Raw genomic sequence first — 18,052 nt, 5'->3', positions numbered from 1 at the left:
CTAAATAAATTTTTAAAACTTAAAAAAACCCACAACCACCCCACAGTCAATCACTGAGGTGGCTCAGTTTACTGGGAGAGCCCAGAGAGGGCCATGAACCTAGCTGGAGATCAGGAAACATTTTAGGGAAAGTGACATTCGAGGTAGGTCTTGAAGAACAGATGAAGGATTTGGTGACCATAAAAAAGAGCAAGGATGGACGCCTGGGTGGCTCAGCGGTTGAGCGTCTGCCTTTGGCCTAGGGCGTGATCCTGGAGACCCGGGGATCGAGTCCCACATCGGGCTCCCTGCATGGAGCCTGCTTCTCCCTCTGCCTGTGTCTCTGCCTCTCTCTCTCTCTCTCTCTCTCTCTCTCTCTCTCTCTGTCTGTCTTCCATGAATGAATAAATAAAATCTTAAAAAAAAAAAAAAAGAAAGAAAGAAAGAATGAACAAGGGGTGGGTGCTCCGTCCAGGGACCCTGGGCATCAGTGGGACTGCTGTGGCTAGAGCCGAGGCAGGATAAACTCTGGGATCTGTGAAGGGTACACTGCAGGGGGAGGAGAGTCTGGGAGGGAAAGGTCAGCGGGGGGAAAAGATAAGTTTTGAGCTGGGGCCCTGGCTATGGGGACAGAAAAAGTTAGAGGGCTCCTGGGTGGCTCAGCCACTTAAGCATCTGTCTTTGGCTCAGGTCATGATCTCAGGACCCTGAGATCAAGTCCCATGTTGAGCTCCCTGCTCAGCGGGGAGTCTGCTTCTCCCCCTCCTCTTCCCCCCTACTCGTGTTCTCTCTCACATGCACTCTCTCTCTCAAATAAATAAAATCTTAAAAAAGAGTTAGGAGAATGTCTCTTCCACCCAGAAGACTTCCTCTTAACCCTCATGCAAGAAAATTTTTTTCTCAACCATTTCTGAATACTGGAGTCTGTTTTTTTTTTTTTTTTTTTTTTTAAGATTTTATTTATTTATTCATGAGAGACACACAGAGAGAGGCAGAGACACAGGCAGAAGGAGAAGCAGGCTCCCTTGGGGGACCCCATGTGAGATTCAATCCCAGGACCCCGGGGTCATGACCTGAGCCGAAGGCAGACGCTCAATCACTGAGACACCCAGGTGCTCCGGAGTTTCTCTCTCTCTCTTTTTTTTTTCTTTTTTAAAGATTTTTATTCATTCATTCATAAGAGACACACAGAGAGAGAGAGAGAGGCAGGCTCCACGCAGGGAGCCCGACGGGGAACTCGATCCCAGGTCTCCAGGGTCAGGCCCTGGGCTGAAGGCGGCACTAAACTGCCGAGCCACCCGAGCTGCCCTCTTTATTTTGAATTCATTCACTCATTTGTTTATTCAACACATACTCCTGGTGTCTCAGTTATTCAAGGGTCTGACTCCTCATCTTAGCTCAGGTGTTGATCTCGGGTCATGAGTTCGAGCTCCGCCCTGGGTCCACGATGGACATTGAGCATACTTAAAAGAAAACAGGGCAGGCCTGATGGCTCAGCGGTTTAGCGCCGCCTTCAGCCCAGGGCGTGATCCTGGAGACACAGGATCGAGTCCCACATCAGGCTCCCTGCATGGAGCCTGCTTCTCCCTCTGCCTGTGTTTCTGCCTCTCTCTCTCTCTCTCTCTCCCCCCGTGTCTCTCATAAATAAATAAAATCTTTAAAAAAAGAAAAAAACAAACCTCCAAAACAAAAAAACCTAAATATAAAAACCATATTCTCCTGAGATCTCCCTGGGAAATGCCAGGATTGAGACCTGAGTCAGACCCAGGACTTGCCCTGCAGGGGCTCCCAGGCTGGGAGGGTGTGGTAGGGGACAAACCTATGTACAGTCACATCTGGTGTGATGTGTAATAATAGACCCAGCATGGGGCCTCACCTGTTAGATCAGAGAAGACTTTCTGGAGGAGGTGAGCCCACAAGCTGGGCCTTGTGGGAAATCCAGTTGTCTCCCAAGCATACAGGAGGGGGCCAGAGTCTCTGGGGAGAGACACCAGGAGCCTCATCTTATTCAATTGTGTTTGATTTCTCTCCTGAGGATTCCTTGTGCCCTGTGGGGAATGATGCTGGGGACCCAGAGATGGGTCAGGCCTGGGCCCTTGAGGCAGGACACACGGGACACGGGGACATTAGGGAATGGGATCTAGGCTCTAATGAAGATAGCACAGGGCATGGGGAATGTGCACAGCAGGCATTGACCCCGGCTGGGGGCATGGGGTTGTCAGAGAAGGTTTCCTGGATTCCTGGAGGAGGAGAGCCAACTTATAGGTAGAACCTGCTATTCCTTTTTTTTTTTTTTTTAATTTTTATTTATTTATGATAGTCACACAGAGAGAGAGAGAGGCAGAGACACAGGCAGAGGGAGAAGCAGGCTCCATGCACCGGGAGCCCGACGTGGGATTCGATCCCGGGTCTCCAGGATCACGCCCTGGGCCAAAGACAGGCACTAAACCGCTGCGCCACCCAGGGTTCCCCCCCCCTTTTTTTTTTAAGATTTTTAATTTTATTTATTCATAGAGACACACACGGGGGGAGGGGGGCGGGCAGGCAGAGACACAGGTAGAGGGAGAAGCAGGCTCCATGCAGGGAGCCCGAGGTGGGACTGGATCAGGTCTCCAGGATCACGCCCTGGGCTGAAGGCAGCGCTAAACCACTGAGCCACTGGGCCTGCCCGGAACCTGCTATTCCGGTCAGTCTTGTCAATCTCTCCCTACTCGGGCTCCTTCATTGTCACCAGTCTCTAAAAAGTTCCAGGTCTTTCTCGTTATCTCTCCCCACCTCAGGGGTTGGCTGCCCTTAACAATGACCACAAACTGCGTGGCTTAAGAACAACAGAAACTGATTCTCTCACAGTTCTGGAGGCCAGAAGTCCCAAGTCGAGGTGTCAGCAGGGCCACAGTCCCTCTGAAGACTCCAGGAGGGGATCCTTCCCTGCATCTCGCAGCTTCTGGTGGCTCCTGGTGTTCCTTGGCTTGTGGCTGAATCACGCCAGCCAGTCTCTGCCTCTGTCGTCACATTGTCATCTCGAATCCCCCTCCGCCTTTCTCTCATAAGGTCGCTTGTCATTGGACAAGCCAGATACTGAGTGCAGGATGATCCGATTTCATGGTCATACCTCAGCTACACCTGCAAAGACCTTTTTTTTTTTTTTTTTCTAGATTAGGTCCTACTCAGGTTCTGGGCACCTTTTGGGGGGGTTTGGATGAGTCACTTCCATCTCTGTCCAGCCTCAGTGTTCTATCTGTATAATGGGGCTCATCCTAACCCCACCACCTCCTGGGGCCACTTTGATGGTTGAAGCAAAAGTCTATAGAGCACCTGGCACCTAGGAAATACTGATCAGGATGGTGCCCTTTCTTCCTGATTTATTTCTCCCCCAGAGCGGGGTCCCTCCACCACTTCCTCAATATGCTCCCCACTTCTCCTCACAGATGCCTCCATCATGTTTTCTCTCATCCCTCTTTGCTCTGTTTTCCTCCCTTGCCCCACCACTTCCTGTAGAACTCTGGGCAGGTCACCTATGCCCTCTGACACTTGGTTTCCTCATCTGTAAAACCGGATAACAGTCTCTCCCTCATCAGAAGATGACATGCGTGAGTTCACAGAGAGTGCTCCAACTTTGCCTGGTATATACTGGGTGGTTTACGTGCCGGCTCTTATTACTGTAATTAATAATGATCATAATGATGTTATTGCTGCTGTTTTCTTTGTCTGGCCTCTTTTTCCTGTTTCCATGGTGCCTCCCTCTCCAAATGTTACTGCATTTCTGAATAAATGTCCCACTGACCTGTAAGCATCATGGGTCTGTAAGGGTTCATCTCTCCCCATTGTTCTGTCTCCCTCTTCTCCCCCAACTGTGATTTTTTAAAAAAAGTAAAATCTTGAGGGGCACCTGGGTGGCTCAGTGGTTGAGCATCTGCCTTCAGCCCAGGTTGTGATCCCAAGGTCCTGGGATCTGCATCAGGCTTTCTGCAGGGAGCCTGCTTCTCCCTCTGCCTATGTCTCTGCCTCTCTCTGTGTGTCTCTCATGAATAAATAAATAAAATCTTTTTAAAAAGGTAAAATCTTGATTTTTTCATATTTATTTATTTATTTGAGAGAGAGAGCATGGTGGGGGAAGGGGACATGGGCGAGGGAGAAACAGAGAGAGAGAATCCCAAGATGACTTTCCACTGAGCATGGACCCCAACACGGGGCTCAATGGGGGGCTTGATCCCAAGACCCTGAGATCATGACCCTAGCAGAAACCAAGAGTAGGGTGCTCGACTGACTGCGCCCCCCAGACCCCCTCCCCACCTGTGATGGTTTTAAAACAAGCCCACAAATTCTCTGATAACTCTTCTCTTCAAGAGGAGGAGCCTAATGGCTTTCCCTTTGACTGTGAGCTATACTTAGTGACTCACTTCTGAGGAACAGAATAAAACAGAAGTGACAGTGTGTGACTTTGGAGATTAGGTCATACAAGACATCTCTCTCTCTCTCTAACCAGTCACTCTGGGGAAGTCAGCAGCCATACTGTGAGGTCACACCAGTGCCCCTATAGGCCTCAAGAGAGGCACAGTGACGAGGAGCTGAGGCTTCCTAGTGACCATCACATAGGTCAGCTCAGAAGTGACTACCCACCCCCAGCTGAACCTTCAGATGACTGCACCCTGGCCTAGGGCCCAACTGGACCCTCATGAGAGGCCCCAAGCCGAACACCCCAGCTAAGCCACTCCCAAACTCCAAATCCTTAGACACCTGTTTGTTTCTCAAAGCCACTGAGTTTTGGGGTAATTTGCTATGCGGCAATGGCTAAGTAACAAATTACCTTTCTTGTGTTTTCTCAGTCTCCATTTCTTTTTTTTTTTTTTAAGAATTTATTTATTTATTCATGATAGACAGAGAGAGAGAGAGAGAGAGAGAGAGAGAGAGAGGCAGAGACACAGGCAGAGGGAGAAGCAGGCTCCATTCCAAGAGCTCGATGCAGGACTCAATCCAGGGACTCCAGGATCCTGCCCTGGGCCAAAGGCAGGCACTAAACCGATGAGCCACCCAGGGATCCCCTCTCTCTCCATTTCTGATTCTCTTTGTGTGTCTCTGTCCCCTCCATCTCTAGGGCCTCTGAATGTCTGTTCCCAATTCTCTATCTGAATGCCTGTCTTCCTGACTCTACTCTCTGCCTTGATGTCACTTGGTCTGTTTCTGGGCCTCCCTCCCTCTCTTTGGGTCTGGGGTCTCTGCCATCTGCCCCTCTCTGGTGACCTTTCTCTGCATGAGCAACTCTACTCAGAGGTGGGCGTGTGTGTGTGTGTGTGTGTGTGTGTGTGTGTGTGTGTGTGTCTGCCTCTTTCTCTGTCTCTCTTTGGCATTTGCTGTCTCTCTCTGTCTTTGGATCTCTTTTGGGCTTCTGTCTCTCTCCACTCCCACCCCCACCCCCCTTACCTGCCAGCTTGTTCTTCCATCTCTGACCAGCTGGGTGGGTGTCTTTGCTGCTATGGCTTAAGTGTGTGTCTCTGTAGTTCTCTCCGCCTCCATCAGTATATATATTTCTTTCTCACTCTACCTGTATCTCTGTGTGTGTGTCTCTGTCTCTCTCTCCTTCTCCCCCTTTCCCTACCCCCCATCTCCAGCAGGCTCCCTCCCTCCATGTCACCCCGTATCCATCTCAGGCTTCCTTTCCATGCTAAGCCTCTGCAGTTCTCCGACCTCACCTCCGGCTTTCGCCTCGGCCTCCCCGGCTCCTCCTCCCGGCGCTCGGTCCCTCTCCAGGTCTCTGCCTCCCCCTCCTGGTCAGCTGCGCGCACCGCACCCCGGTCTCCCAGGGGGATCCCTCGGCCCGGTTAAGGCAGCCCCCAGCCGAGGCCCACTGGAGCCTTTGGCGGGGGCTGCAGGCCCCGGTGCAGGTTCCAACCCGAGTCCCCACGAGCTGGGGGACCCCGGATCCTCCGGCGCCCGCGGCCCCGAGCACCGAGACTTCGGAGGACTCTCCCAGCTCCACCTTAAGCGCCCCCCCTTCCCCCTTCTGCGGAGGATGGGAACTGCCAGCTTCGGGCCCCAGGTGTCCGGGCCACCTCCCACCCCCATCCCCACCCCCACGCCCCTGGACCCGGCACAGCTGGAAGCTGGGGATCAGCTCCTAGCGACCCCTCCATCCTGCCCCCTGGGTACCCCCTACACACACACACACACACACACACACACCAGTCCGAGGAGTGTTTGCTGCTGTGAGATCACCCGCCCCCCCCCCCAACAACAACGACAAAAAAATTAAATAACACCCAGAGAGAGATCAGAGAGGGAGGGGGAGGAGGGAGCAGGGACGAAGGAAGAGAGAGACGAGAAACAGGAGAGGCAGAAGAGGAGGAGGTGGGGAGACTGGGCGAGAAAGAAGCTGGAGACGAGGGAGACCGAGAGGAGGAGAGAGAAGCAGGATGGAGACATGGGGTTAGGTGGCTCAGGGGAGCTGGGAGAAAAGAGAGAGAAGAGGGGGTGTGGATTAGAAGCCAGGAGGTAACCCCGGGGAGAAGCAGGAGGCAGAGAGAGGAGTAGGAAGATCCAGAGGTAGAGGGAGATTGGAAGGTTGGGGAAACCAGGAGCGAAAGGAGGAAAGGCACAGAGAGCAGATCTGGGGGGGTCTCGGTCCCCGCTGCCTCAGTGTTTGGGGAACGGGACTCCCTGTAGGGAGGAGAGGCAGGCTGGAAGTCCTGGAAGGAGAGGGTCCCACAGAGGGGGTTAGGAGGAGCTGAGACAGGGGGGTGGCCAGGACATTGGGAAGGAGTCGCTCAGAGACCTCCCCAGGATGGGGGCTGCCGCTCGTCTGAGCGCCCCTCGAGCGCTGGTACTCTGGGCCGCACTGGGGGCGGCAGGTAAGGCCTGGGGTGGGGGGTGGTTGGGGCAGGAACTCCTGAGGGAGCGGTGGGGGTTGGGTGCCAAGGAGAGGGGTTCAGGCTGCTCTCTCCCCAGCTCACATTGGACCTGCACCTGACCCTGAGGACTGGTGGAGCTACAAGGATAATCTCCAGGGAAACTTCGTGCCAGGTGCAGCCAGGGTGGGGACCCAGGAGTCGGGGCTGTCGGGTGCCTCCTTCCTCAGACCCAAGAGTCCCAGCCCCTTCCTTTCTTCCTCCCTCCCTCCAGAGTGGGGCCCAGCCTGTGAACCCCAGCGGCTCACCATGGGACATTATTTATGCGCATTTCAAGTAGTGAGTGGGAGTGAGTGGAAAGAAGGAGTGTGGGGGAGCAAGAGAGTGTGAGTGCGGGTTTGCAGGGAAATAGGCAGGTAGGACTGGCTGCTGCTGGCAACCAGAGGTTCCGTGGCCGGGTCCCCAGCCTTGGCCAGCCCTCTCTTGCAACTCCTCTTCCCAATACATTCATTATCCAGCTGTGGGACAAGGGAGACGGAAAGAACTACAACTCCCATGGGCTCTGACGCAGGCAGGCAGCGGATGGGTAGGCTGGCTGTCCTCAGGCCTGCTGGGAGTTGTAGTTCCTTTTTCCCAATGACTTAATTGAAGACAGATTTGAGCAAGGAGGGTGCTAGATGGTCTTTGGAAACTCCTCCAAGATCTTCTATGGCCCAAGATTCTGGATCCCAGCCCCCTCCTCCCTCAGACCCAGGAGTCCCCATCCCCTGCCCTTCCTCTCCTGAGATCCGGGACCCCAAAACACAGCCTTTTCAGGGGTTCCCAGTTTGGGGATCCAGTCCCTGTTTCTGACTCCCTTTCCTCCCTGCCCTACTCCTGCCTCCAGGGCCTCCCTTCTGGGGCCTAGTGAATGCAGCCTGGAGTCTGTGTGCTGTGGGGAAGCGACAGAGCCCCGTGGATGTGGAGCTGAAGAGGGTCCTTTACGACCCCTTTCTGCCTCCACTGAGACTGAGCACTGGGGGAGAGAAGGTAAGGCGCCTGGTGGGAGGGGTCACCGAATCCCCTAGGGGTGGGCATGAGCGGGGGTGGGGTGTTGAGGTGGCTGGCCCGCCTAGGGCAAGGAGGGGTCCACACTGGGTGGAAAGGAGGCTGCTTAGACTCTAAAAGGGATCACCTGTTCTTCCCTCCCCCAAACATGGCTCCCTCGTTTTTCCCATGTTGGTAAAAGCAATGGTAACACAGACTGTTCCCCGTGCCAGGTGCAGTTTTAAAAGCTTGATAATCTTGATAATCTTGCTAATTCTCCCAACCACCCCATGAGGTGAATGCGATTATTCACTTTATTTTAAGGATGCAGAAACTGTGGCACAGAGAGACTGCGGTACTTGTCTGAGGTCACACAGCTAGAGTGCCAGCACTGGGATTCAAACCCAGGCGGTGTGGTCCTAGCATCCATGCTCTTGCCCACTTTGCAATACCATTTCCTTTAAGAGCCGGGACCACTCTTCATTCAGCTGCCCCCACCAAAAGCCAGGGAGCTATTGCCAACCTGTTCTTGCCCTCATTCCCATGGCTAGTCTGGGCCCTTTTTAGTCTCCCTGCTAAATATCATTTAGATCTTTTCAGTTTGTGTCTTCTCTGCTGCCCCCACCATCACCTTGCATCTGGACTGGTGCCATAGCTTGCTAGCTGGCCTGGTTCTCTGCCTACTGCAATCCATTCTCTACCCCACAGCCAGAGAGATGTTTAAAAGCACAAATCAGATCACACCACTCTCCTGCTCAAAAACCTATTAGGATAAGTAACGCTAGCAAACAGTTATACAGCAAGTACCACGTGCCCGGCACTGTGCTAGGTGTGAGATATATAGATATATACAATTATTTAAATAAAAATACAAAACATCCCATCATTGCCCACAAGGCCGTGGACCATCTGGCTCCTATCACCTCTCCTTTGCTCACCAGGTACTGGTTCCACTGGCCCCTTCACTACTACTGAAACAGGTTACCTCAGGGCCCTTGCACTTGCTGTTTCCTCTTCCTGGAAGGCCCTTCTCCCTGCTCTTTGCAACGAATTCCTACTTATCCTTTAGGTCTCCACTCAAACATCACTTTCTCACCAAGGCCTCTCCTCACCCTACCAACCCACACCCCAATCAAGGCTGGGTTTCCCATCATGCCTTCTCAGAGCTCTCAGTTCTTCCCCGCATAAGCATAAGATGTAATTAATTAAGCAGTTTCTTATATGATTCATTATTTATTGTCTGCCCTCTGCTCCATTAGGACACAAGTATCACGAGGCCTGGGGTTTTTGTCTACTTGTTCATTGCTCTCTTCCTGGCATCCATGGCACACAGTAGCAGCTCAATAAATATTTGTTAGTCGAATAAATTCACCGATATTGAGCACCTATATGGGCTAGAACAGAGCCTGGAAAGTCATTGGTGTTCAAATTATGCTGAATTATTAAATAATTGTTGGAAGCAGGAAATGTACCAGTGAGACACAGGAGGGAAAAGATCTCTCTTTGTCCCTGTGACGGCTTCCACCTCTCCTGCAGCTCCGGGGAACACTGTACAACACCGGCCGCCATGTCTCCTTCCTGCCTGCGCCCCGGCCCGTGGTCAATGTGTCTGGGGGTCCCCTCCTCTATAGCCACCGACTCAGTGAACTGCGACTGCTATTTGGAGCACGTGACGGAGCTGGCTCTGAACACCAGATCAACCACCAGGGCTTCTCTGCTGAGGTGGTGGCCACTGGCCTCTGACCCTTGACCTCACCCTGAGTTGATCCAATTCCTCCCACCTCACCTTTCTCTTCATGTCTCACCCCCTCCTCTTTCACAGAACTGCCCCCCAAGCACTAATCTTTAATCTGACTTGGGACCCCAAGGTCCCAGAGCTGCACCCCTTCTCTCCTCCCTTTCTGCTGGGGGACCCCACTCTGTGCTCCCCTTGCAGGTGCAGCTCATCCACTTCAACCAAGAACTCTATGGGAACCTCAGCGCTGCCTCCAGGGGCCCCAATGGCCTGGCCATTCTCAGCCTCTTTGTCAATGTGAGCCCAGGCAAGATTGGGAGGGAGGAAGTGGCTGGGTGCCTGGAATTGGGTCTGGGGGAGGTCCTGGGGGAGGAAGGGATTGGGGTCCTGGACTTCTGGATTCCTACCTCCTCACCTTGTACCGCCACACAGGTGGCTGGCAACTCAAACCCCTTCCTCAGCCGCCTCCTTAACCGTGACACCATCACCCGAATCTCCTACAAGAGTAAGTCCCTGGTGCATTGGGGCTGTGGGGGGTGGGGTGGGGTGGGGTGGGGTGGGGTGGTGGGGGTGGGAGGGTAGGAGGAGCAGTGTGTGCAGAGGAGAGGAGGTCAGGAGGGGTCTTGCTATTCACTCTAGCCCATTATTCCCGCAGATGATGCCTACTTTCTTCAAGACCTGAGCCTGGAGCTCCTGTTCCCCGAATCCTTTGGCTTCATCACTTACCAGGGGTCACTCAGCACCCCGCCCTGCTCAGAGACTGTCACCTGGATCCTCATTGACCGGGCCCTCAATATCACCTCCCTCCAGGTGACCCGCTGTCTGCCCCCTCCAGCCTGGCTAACCCATTCCCTGGCCTGGGCATTCCCCCCCTAGGCCCTACCTACCCTCCTTCCTCCTTCCAAATCTGATTGCTAGGAGGCTCACACAACCTTTGGGGGTGGGCTGGGGCCAAGTAAGACCCCGCCCACCCGCTCCAGGGGCGGGGCCGCCTCTCTGACGATTCGCTAGGACCCTTCGTGATTCACTCTCAGTTTCCCACTCCCTTCCGCGGCAGATGCACTCCCTGAGACTCCTGAGCCAGAATCCTCCGTCCCAGATCTTCCAGAGCCTCAGCGGTAACGGCCGGCCCCTGCAGCCCTTGGCCCACAGGGCACTGAGGGGCAACAGGGACCCCCGGCACCCCGAGAGGCGCTGCCGAGGCCCCAACTACCGCCTGCATGGTATGCTCCAGTCTCCACCACCACCACCACCACCCCCGCACGTCTTGGTCTAACCCGCCTCTGTGTCTCCCCTTCTTTTCTCAATATGATATAGTCCTGCCCACCCCTTTGCCGTTTCTGTAAGGTCCAGCCTCCTGATCTCGCACTCGCTCTCCCTTCTACGTTTGTGTCAACATGGTACAGTCCACCTCCCCGCCACAGACCGTAGCTGGTCCGTGATTTGTCCCTCTTCACCGCTTGCAACTTGCAACTTGGTATATAACCCGAGATCCCTGGCTCCTCCCGCCCCACGGGCCGTGCTTTCCATTACTAGGGTTTTCCAAAGTGGTACAGCCCGGATCCGTTCCCGGTTTCCATGTGGTACGATCTCAAGCTGTTCCATAACCCGACACACACCCCCTTCCTGAAAATCAACGTGGTACAACCCCCTTCCCTCTCCACGGCCTAGCCTGTGCGGTTCGACCCTGCGATCTCTGGGCCACCACTCTAGCTTCTCTGCGGGGTTTGGCCCTGACCCCTACCCCCACCCCCATGAATACCTTCATGCAGTTCCGTGTGATGCTGAAGCTGGACGCCCCCATTCAACCCTCCTGCTGCCTCCTGCTGGTTAAACCCAGCGCGGGTCCAGAACCTGACCCGTTTCCCCCAACTTCTCGACTTGGTACCTTCCGGGTTCCCCCTCCGCAGCCTCCCCGTGGTAGAGCCTACCGCGGCCCAGCCCCCGCCTCCCTGCAAACCCCCTGCAGGGAGCCCTAAACTAACGCTCCGCTCGGTGTCGTCTGTCTTACAGTGGATGGTGCCCCCCATGGTCGCTGAGACTCCCCGTCGAGGATTGCGCCCATCCTCTCCAAGTCTCCCCACACGGGGAGGGGAGTTACCCCCAAAACAAAGCTATTAAAGGGACAGAATACTTCCTGTTTCTTAGTGGTCTGATTCTAGGCGCGGCGGGGAAACATGGGTACTGAAGAACAGCAGCCTGCTTCTAGAAACCAGTCTCCCTCTTCCTAAACCGCCCCGCTCGGTGTTTCGGCTTCCTGTTTCCCAAAACCGACATTTCGGTTGGCGGCTCCTTTAAGCGGCACCTCTTTTCACTCCCCCAACTCCCCTCCCCGCCCGGCAGCACGCGCGGAGCCATGTGCTTCCCCCTCCCGCCTGCCTCATTGGCCCGAACTGGGTCAGGGTCCCGCCCCCAGTGCAGTCTCCCATTGGGCAAATGTAGGTCAGGGTCCCGCCTCTCACCTAAAGGCACCGCCACTTCACGCCCTGAGCCCCTCACGCGCCCTCCCGAGCCCTGGAGGATCCGGGGGTCCCATTGGCCGTGCGTCTCGAAGGGTCAGGACGCGATTGGCCGGAGCTTTCAGCCGGAGGGAGGCACGCGGCTGGGGTGCTTAGCCCAAGAGGCTGGCGGGGGCCGAGGGGAGGGGTGCGCGCTGTGGCGTCGGGTGTTTTGGTTTGGCTTTTTTTTTTTTTTTTTCCGCGAAAGAAGTTTGCGTTGGCCACGCCTCAAGGCGGCCGCCTCCTCTTGCCCCCTCCCCCGCCCTCCGCGCACACCTCTTGGTGCAGATTGCAAAGCGCCTTCCGCTGAGAGAGCTGCAGATTTTGCAAGAGCCAGGCTCGCCCACCTTGTAGAAGGAGCGCCTGGTGTCCCCTTGAACTCTGAGTAGCAAAGAGCCGGCTGCCTGGTTTTGATCAAGCCTCTCACTCGGACTGCATGATCTCCTGGGACCCTCTTGAGTTGCACGTTTCTGCACCGAGGACTGCAAATCCCCGTCACCCCTAGGATTTGCAGTGTTCTGGATACTGGAGGCTTGCAAGCTCCGCTCGCCCGCCCCTGGGTAGGCACTCGCCCGAACCACAGGAGTGTGCCGCTGACTGGCAAGCCAGCTCTTCGCCTCTCCATGAGCCCGTGAGCCTGCGGGCAGGTGCCCGGTGATGGCGCGGCCGGTGAGCGACAGGGCCCCGGCTTCCCTGCTGCTGGGCGGCCCAGCCGGGGCCCCCCCTGGCGGGGGAGCGCTGCTTGGGCTGCGGAGCCTTCTGCAGGGGACCAGCAAACCCAAAGAGCCAGCCAGCTGTGAGTTCTAGCCCCCATCTATCCCAACCCCGGACACCCTACTCCCTTAGGGATTCAAGTGTTGGGGGGGTGGGGGACGGGTGGCTCCCTCCTACGAGCGGAGAGTCCATCCTTTACCCGTCATCTACCCGATTACAAAGGTGTTCAGGCCCCTAAGTCCCTCAGCACCCAGGATCCAAAAGTACAGGCGCTCAAGCCCGTCCACCAGGAAGACCCAAGGAGTACCCCCAAAGTCCTCTTTTCCGAGGACACAGGAGTCTGGGCTCCAGCCCCCGCTTCCTCTGGATTCTGAGAGTCTGGACCCCTGGGGTCCAGGGAGGAGGGAGGGGGTGTGTCGGATGCTCACACGGTAGTGACACGGGCTTGGGCGGGGCCTCCTGGGGTCACATGGAGTCTAGGGATGAGGAATGTGCCCCAGGAATAGAGCCCCTTCCTGCCCCTTACATAGTGTGGGGGTGGGGAGAAGAGATTCCTGTGAGCAAGGGGGTTAGACTACAGAGAAGTCTCACCTGCCCAACCCTCCACCTACCTCTGTCTGAACTTCCGTCCCCCTTCTGTGTCTCTATCCCTTCCCTGGTCTGTGTCCTCTCCTTGTCTGGGTCTCTATCCTCCACTCTTTCTGAATCTCGGTACCCGTCTCTCTCTCTGGCGCCCCTTTCTGTGCTTTCTCTCTCTGGGTCTCTTTCCCTCTCTTGAGTCTCTGTCTCTTCTTTTGGGGTCCTTGCCTTCCCACTCTTATCTCTGCCTCTCCCCCGCTTGTCCGTCTTGCTCTGGATCTCCGCCGTGTGGGTCTCTATCTCCCCTTTCTTCGTGTCTCTCTGTCTCGGGGGTCTCTTCTCCATCTCTTCCTTCCCACCCCGCAGGTCTCCTGAAGGAAAAGGAGCGCAAGGCGGCTCCGCCAACAGCCACGGTCCCCGGGCCAGGCCTGGAGACGGCGGGCCCGGCAGATGCCCCAGCTGGGGCGGCGGTGGGCGGCGGGTCCCCGCGGGGGCGCCCGGGGGCCCCGCCAGGCCCGGGTCTGTTGGCGCCGCTGCTGTGGGAGCGGACGCTGCCGTTCGGCGACGTGGAGTACGTGGACCTGGACGCGTTCTTGCTGGAGCACGGGCTCCCGCCCAGCCCGCCGCCGCCCGGCGGCCCATCACCGGCGCCCTCGCCCGTGCGCACGCCCGCACCCTCCCCGGGGCCCGGTTCCTGCGGCTCAGCTTCCCCTCGTTCCTCCCCGGGGCACGCCCCCACCCGGGCTGCCCTCGGGGCCGCGGGCGGCCACCGCGCAGGTGCGACGGCGGGGGCGGGGCAGGGCCCTGGTGGGGCGGGGCTTGGGCTTTAGGGGCGGGGCTGTACAGCACTTGGGGCCGGGAGCGTGGGGCTGGGGTTGTGCGCCCAATTTCTGGGGCCTCTAGGCGCGAGAGATGCTGGGAGAGGAGTCTGGATTCTCTGCCTCCTAATGCGTCAGGGACTGGGTCTCCTGGATCCATTGGAGATGGGGGCCTTGGGATCCCAAATTACAGGAAATCTGCCCAGTGGGGCGGTAGTGTGGACTTTTCTGTGGAACGTGGGGACAGAGGGTGGGGACACTCGATTACTGGGGAGTGAACTGCACTCCAGAATCTGGGCCTGGAATCGGTGGACTGGGGAAGAACTGTAACCCCTAGGCCCTCTACAGGGAAGAAAGCAAGGTCTGGGCTCAGACTTATTTCACTGGGATCTAAGAGACTGGCAGCCCTAGTTGCTGGGTCCTCCAGCGGAGAAGAGCTAGGACCCGGGGTCCCCGAGTCCTCTACAAGGAATCTAGAAGGTTGGGGATCTTCAAGCTGGGTCTTCCGCCGACCGGGAGCCTCCTATGTTCCTGGGAGAGGAGGGGCCTGGGATCCCAGAATCATGTATATCCCAGTGGTGAGGGAGAAGGTCAAGGGGACCGTTTCTCAGCGTGTTCCCCAGAGAGCAGGAGGGCCTGTATCTTTGGAGGTGGAGAGGTTTGAGCTGAGACCCCAGGGGGCAGAAGGAAAAGTGTGCTCCCTCGGGCACTTGGGGGTCTCCACGGGCGGACTGCAGGTTGGGGAATTCCTGGACACACCAGCCCCTGGCGCGGCCTTAGGCCAGAAGCAGGGCCCTTCCCTTCCCCGCCGCACATTCCCGCGCCACGTGAGTCCTCCCCTCCCTCCTCCTTGCTTCTCGCTTCGCGCACGCGCGGTCACGCGGGGGGCGGGGCCTGGAGAACTAGAGGGCGCCCGTGGCGGCAGGGGGGGCGGGGCGGGAAAGCAGGCACCCGCACGTGACAGGCCCTGAACCTGTGTCCTCAGCTGGCCCCGGCTTGCTCGCTCTTAAAGGCACAGGCCATCCCTGTCCCTTCTCTTGAACCAACTTCCCCCAAGCCTCAGTCGTTTCTGCTTTTCTTCCCTAACTCTTCAGGGCCAGGAGCTCTTACACGGCTCACCTGAAATCTTTTCAGTGCACTGGATTTCTTTTTCCTGAACAGCCTGGGGTCTAGGCTTTGGTCATGGATTCAGTAAGCAGGATTCAGGCTAGATAATGAGAAAGCAGTAACACTGCCAATCTGAAGGCCTGAGGTTTAGACCAGGCTCCTCTGTTATTTAGGGTAGGTCAGTTATAATTGGGCCCGTTTCCCTATTTGTAAAAACGGAATTGGTTCCTTGATGTCTAAGCACCTTTGTAGCTTAGAGAACCTTCGTATTTTATATTAGAGAGGTTGATCTCTGGTGGGCTTTGTGGTAGGCTTCATAAGGGCCTTTCTTGTGGTAGAAAAGAGCAGGGGGTAGCCTCTGTGAAACACCCCCTCTCTCAATAAATCCACATTCAGGTGGCACATTCTGTTTCCCCAAGGCCTGACCTCTCGGGACACACCCAGCCCCGTGGACCCAGACACCGTGGAGGTGCTGATGACATTTGAACCAGACCCGGCCGATTTAGCCCTATCAAGCATTCCTGGCCATGAGACCTTTGACCCTCGGAGACATCGCTTCTCAGAGGAGGAACTTAAGCCCCAGCCCATCATGAAGAAGGCCCGGAAGATCCAGGTGCCAGAGGAGCAGAAGGTAAGCACTGCCAGATGTAGGATCAAGGCGTGGCCTTTATAGGTCCCTTAGCCAGGGATGGCCCTTTCCCCACAGACAAGCCTGGGCTTCTCACTTTGGTTAGCTCTCAGGTTCTCTTAACCTACAGCCACGAATGAGATGTCCATAACCATGGGCTTGAGGGGGCCGAGGTTTGGGCTTGAGATTTACAAAGATGGTATCACTGGGGGATGCAGACTCAGCCAGCCCTGCTTGGACCCACCAGTATAGGCTTGGAGCTTTGACCAGGCCCTGTTGCCAAGGACAGCATCCCTTAGCAGCATGGTATCGGTCTGTTTCTTTTGAGCCACTTGTCAGGCTGGGATTGATCTTTTGATCTCTGATTTGGGGCATCTTTCCTGGTGCTTGCATCTATGTAGGATGCAGACTTTGCCAGCCCCTCTGGGCCTTGTTTCTCATTGGTGAGAGGCCTCAAGTTCTCTCTAGCAGCCAGAGCCACATTCTGATTTGGAGCTGTAACCACATCTTTCTGGCATCCTGCCTTTGCCAGCTCTGGGGTCTCCCCAAGTAAGGGGTGCCAGGGGTTCTCTCACCAGACTTCACCATGCCCTTGTGTAAGACACAGCTACCCGAAACACTGAGGACTGGCTTGTCAACCCAGTCTAGACCAGTGGTGTCTCCTGTCACAGGGCCGGGACTTGATTTACCCTAGTAAGCAAGAACTAGGCTTTTGTGAAATGGGGGTGGGAGGAGAGCATCTGTTGGAGCTCTGGGTGGTCCTTGTTACTAAGGAGTGGTCCTCCTCCACAGCCAAATTCTACGACTGGGGAACCTAAGGGTAATGGTCTAGGGAGGTCTCAGGATAGGCCCTTTTGCTAAGGGACAGCTCTTCTAGCAACCCAGGCTGTTGGGGAGAAGGCAGCTGTTTGGCTTCTATTCAAGGCCAGAGGGTCAGAGACTGGCTGCAGTTATTGGGACCACTTAGACCTTACTTTTGTTTGCTGAAGAAGGATGAAGTTACCTTGACAACCAGGTCAAAGGGCCCCAGCCCTGGATTTGTGGGACCCAAAACCCCATTGCTAGGGATCCTAAGCTTTCCTTAGCAACCAGGATCTGAGAAGGTGGTGCAAAGAGTGGTGCTTTTTTCCTGGGAAAAGCCCTCAGACCCTGCAGGCCCTGTTGCTAGGGAACAAGCATCCTTAGCAACCAGGAGCTAACTGTAGGTCCTTGTCAAGCCAGGAGTGGTGGGGTTTGTTTGCACAGTGGAGACTTGAAGCCCAGTTGCTTGAAGTGGGGAGAACTGTCTCTCACCTTAGTTGTTGCCAGGGGCCTGCTCTCCTTGGCAACCAGATCCTTGGGTACCCATCCTAGGAAAGACCTGGTATCTTTTGGTACCCAGTGCTGGGCAAGAAGCACACCCACGGGGGGGGGGGGGGGTCTCTTCGATGCTGCCTGGTCCTTGAAGGCACAAGGAAAGCTGCTTCTCCTGGCCCCTCTGGTCCTTAGTGCTTTCTCAAACCCTACCCTCAGGACGAGAAGTATTGGAGCCGACGGTACAAGAATAACGAGGCAGCCAAGAGGTCCCGAGATGCCCGGCGGCTCAAGGAGAACCAGATCTCGGTACGGGCGGCCTTCCTGGAGAAGGAGAACGCCCTGCTGAGGCAGGAAGTGGTGGCTGTGCGCCAAGAGCTGTCCCACTACCGCGCCGTGCTGTCCCGCTACCAGGCCCAGCACGGATCCCTGTGAGGCCGTCCCCCATCCCTGCCAGGCAGCCTCGCTCAGACTTGTGCCCTGACGCCCTCTTCCCTCCCCACCCTGTGGCCCACAGGCCGGCCAGCTGAGTGCCCCAGGAACGTGATGATGCAGATAAATACATTTATATTTTTAAGAAAAAGCGAGCCTCCCCCCTCCCTCGCGGGGGCGGGGAGGGTCCTGTGTGTGTGCCCCTGCCACTTCGGGGACCCCATCCTCCCACCGCCTCCGTTAACGCGTCCTGAATAAATCTTGAGAACCCCAGAGCCAGCTGTTGTGGGGGAGGAGGCAGCTCCCTGGCCCCAGTTCAAGGCCATTGGGTCACGCTGGCCGCGGTCTGTGGGCAGGTCTGGGCTTTGGTCCATAAAAGGCAGGAGCCACTGGAAGTGGCC

The 18,052-nt window shown here is 56.2% G+C and overlaps 3 protein-coding genes across 5 annotated transcripts in view; 2 read left to right on the top strand and 1 right to left on the bottom strand.

The window, feature by feature from the left end:
• Positions 1 to 11,472, bottom strand: part of LOC112931228 (fucosyltransferase 2 (H blood group)) — a 34,097-nt gene extending 22,625 nt beyond the window's left edge. Inside the window, exons 1-2 of one of the 3 annotated variants that reach the window (XM_072756379.1) lie at positions 11,345 to 11,472; positions 2,828 to 3,112 (exon numbers count right to left, since the gene is read on the bottom strand). The gene's annotated coding sequence lies outside the window, so the exon portion shown is untranslated. The remainder of the gene's footprint in view (positions 1 to 2,827; positions 3,113 to 11,344) is intronic. The other 2 variants (XM_072756385.1, XM_072756396.1) reach the window with 2 other exon arrangements.
• Positions 6,053 to 11,724, top strand: CA11 (carbonic anhydrase 11). The gene is made up of 9 exons (XM_026014039.2): positions 6,053 to 6,824; positions 6,922 to 6,996; positions 7,708 to 7,850; positions 9,384 to 9,569; positions 9,784 to 9,879; positions 10,015 to 10,087; positions 10,238 to 10,392; positions 10,640 to 10,805; positions 11,596 to 11,724. The coding sequence occupies exons 1-9, from the start codon at positions 6,758 to 6,760 to the stop codon at positions 11,619 to 11,621; spliced, it is 987 nt and encodes a 328-aa protein (XP_025869824.1). The 5' UTR covers positions 6,053 to 6,757; the 3' UTR covers positions 11,622 to 11,724.
• A 519-nt stretch (positions 11,725 to 12,243) lies between these two features.
• On the top strand, positions 12,244 to 17,924 carry DBP (D-box binding PAR bZIP transcription factor). The gene is made up of 4 exons (XM_026014040.2): positions 12,244 to 12,876; positions 13,740 to 14,150; positions 15,718 to 15,929; positions 17,439 to 17,924. Exons 1-4 carry the CDS (start codon positions 12,738 to 12,740, stop codon positions 17,652 to 17,654), a joined length of 978 nt encoding a protein of 325 aa, XP_025869825.2. The 5' UTR covers positions 12,244 to 12,737; the 3' UTR covers positions 17,655 to 17,924.
• Positions 17,925 to 18,052: the final 128 nt, after the last annotated feature.

The sequence above is a fragment of the Vulpes vulpes genome, chromosome 1 (assembly GCF_048418805.1).
Source record: "Vulpes vulpes isolate BD-2025 chromosome 1, VulVul3, whole genome shotgun sequence".
In the NCBI taxonomy this organism is placed as follows: domain Eukaryota; kingdom Metazoa; phylum Chordata; class Mammalia; order Carnivora; family Canidae; genus Vulpes; species Vulpes vulpes.
This window is presented reverse-complemented; position numbering and strand designations above follow the sequence as displayed.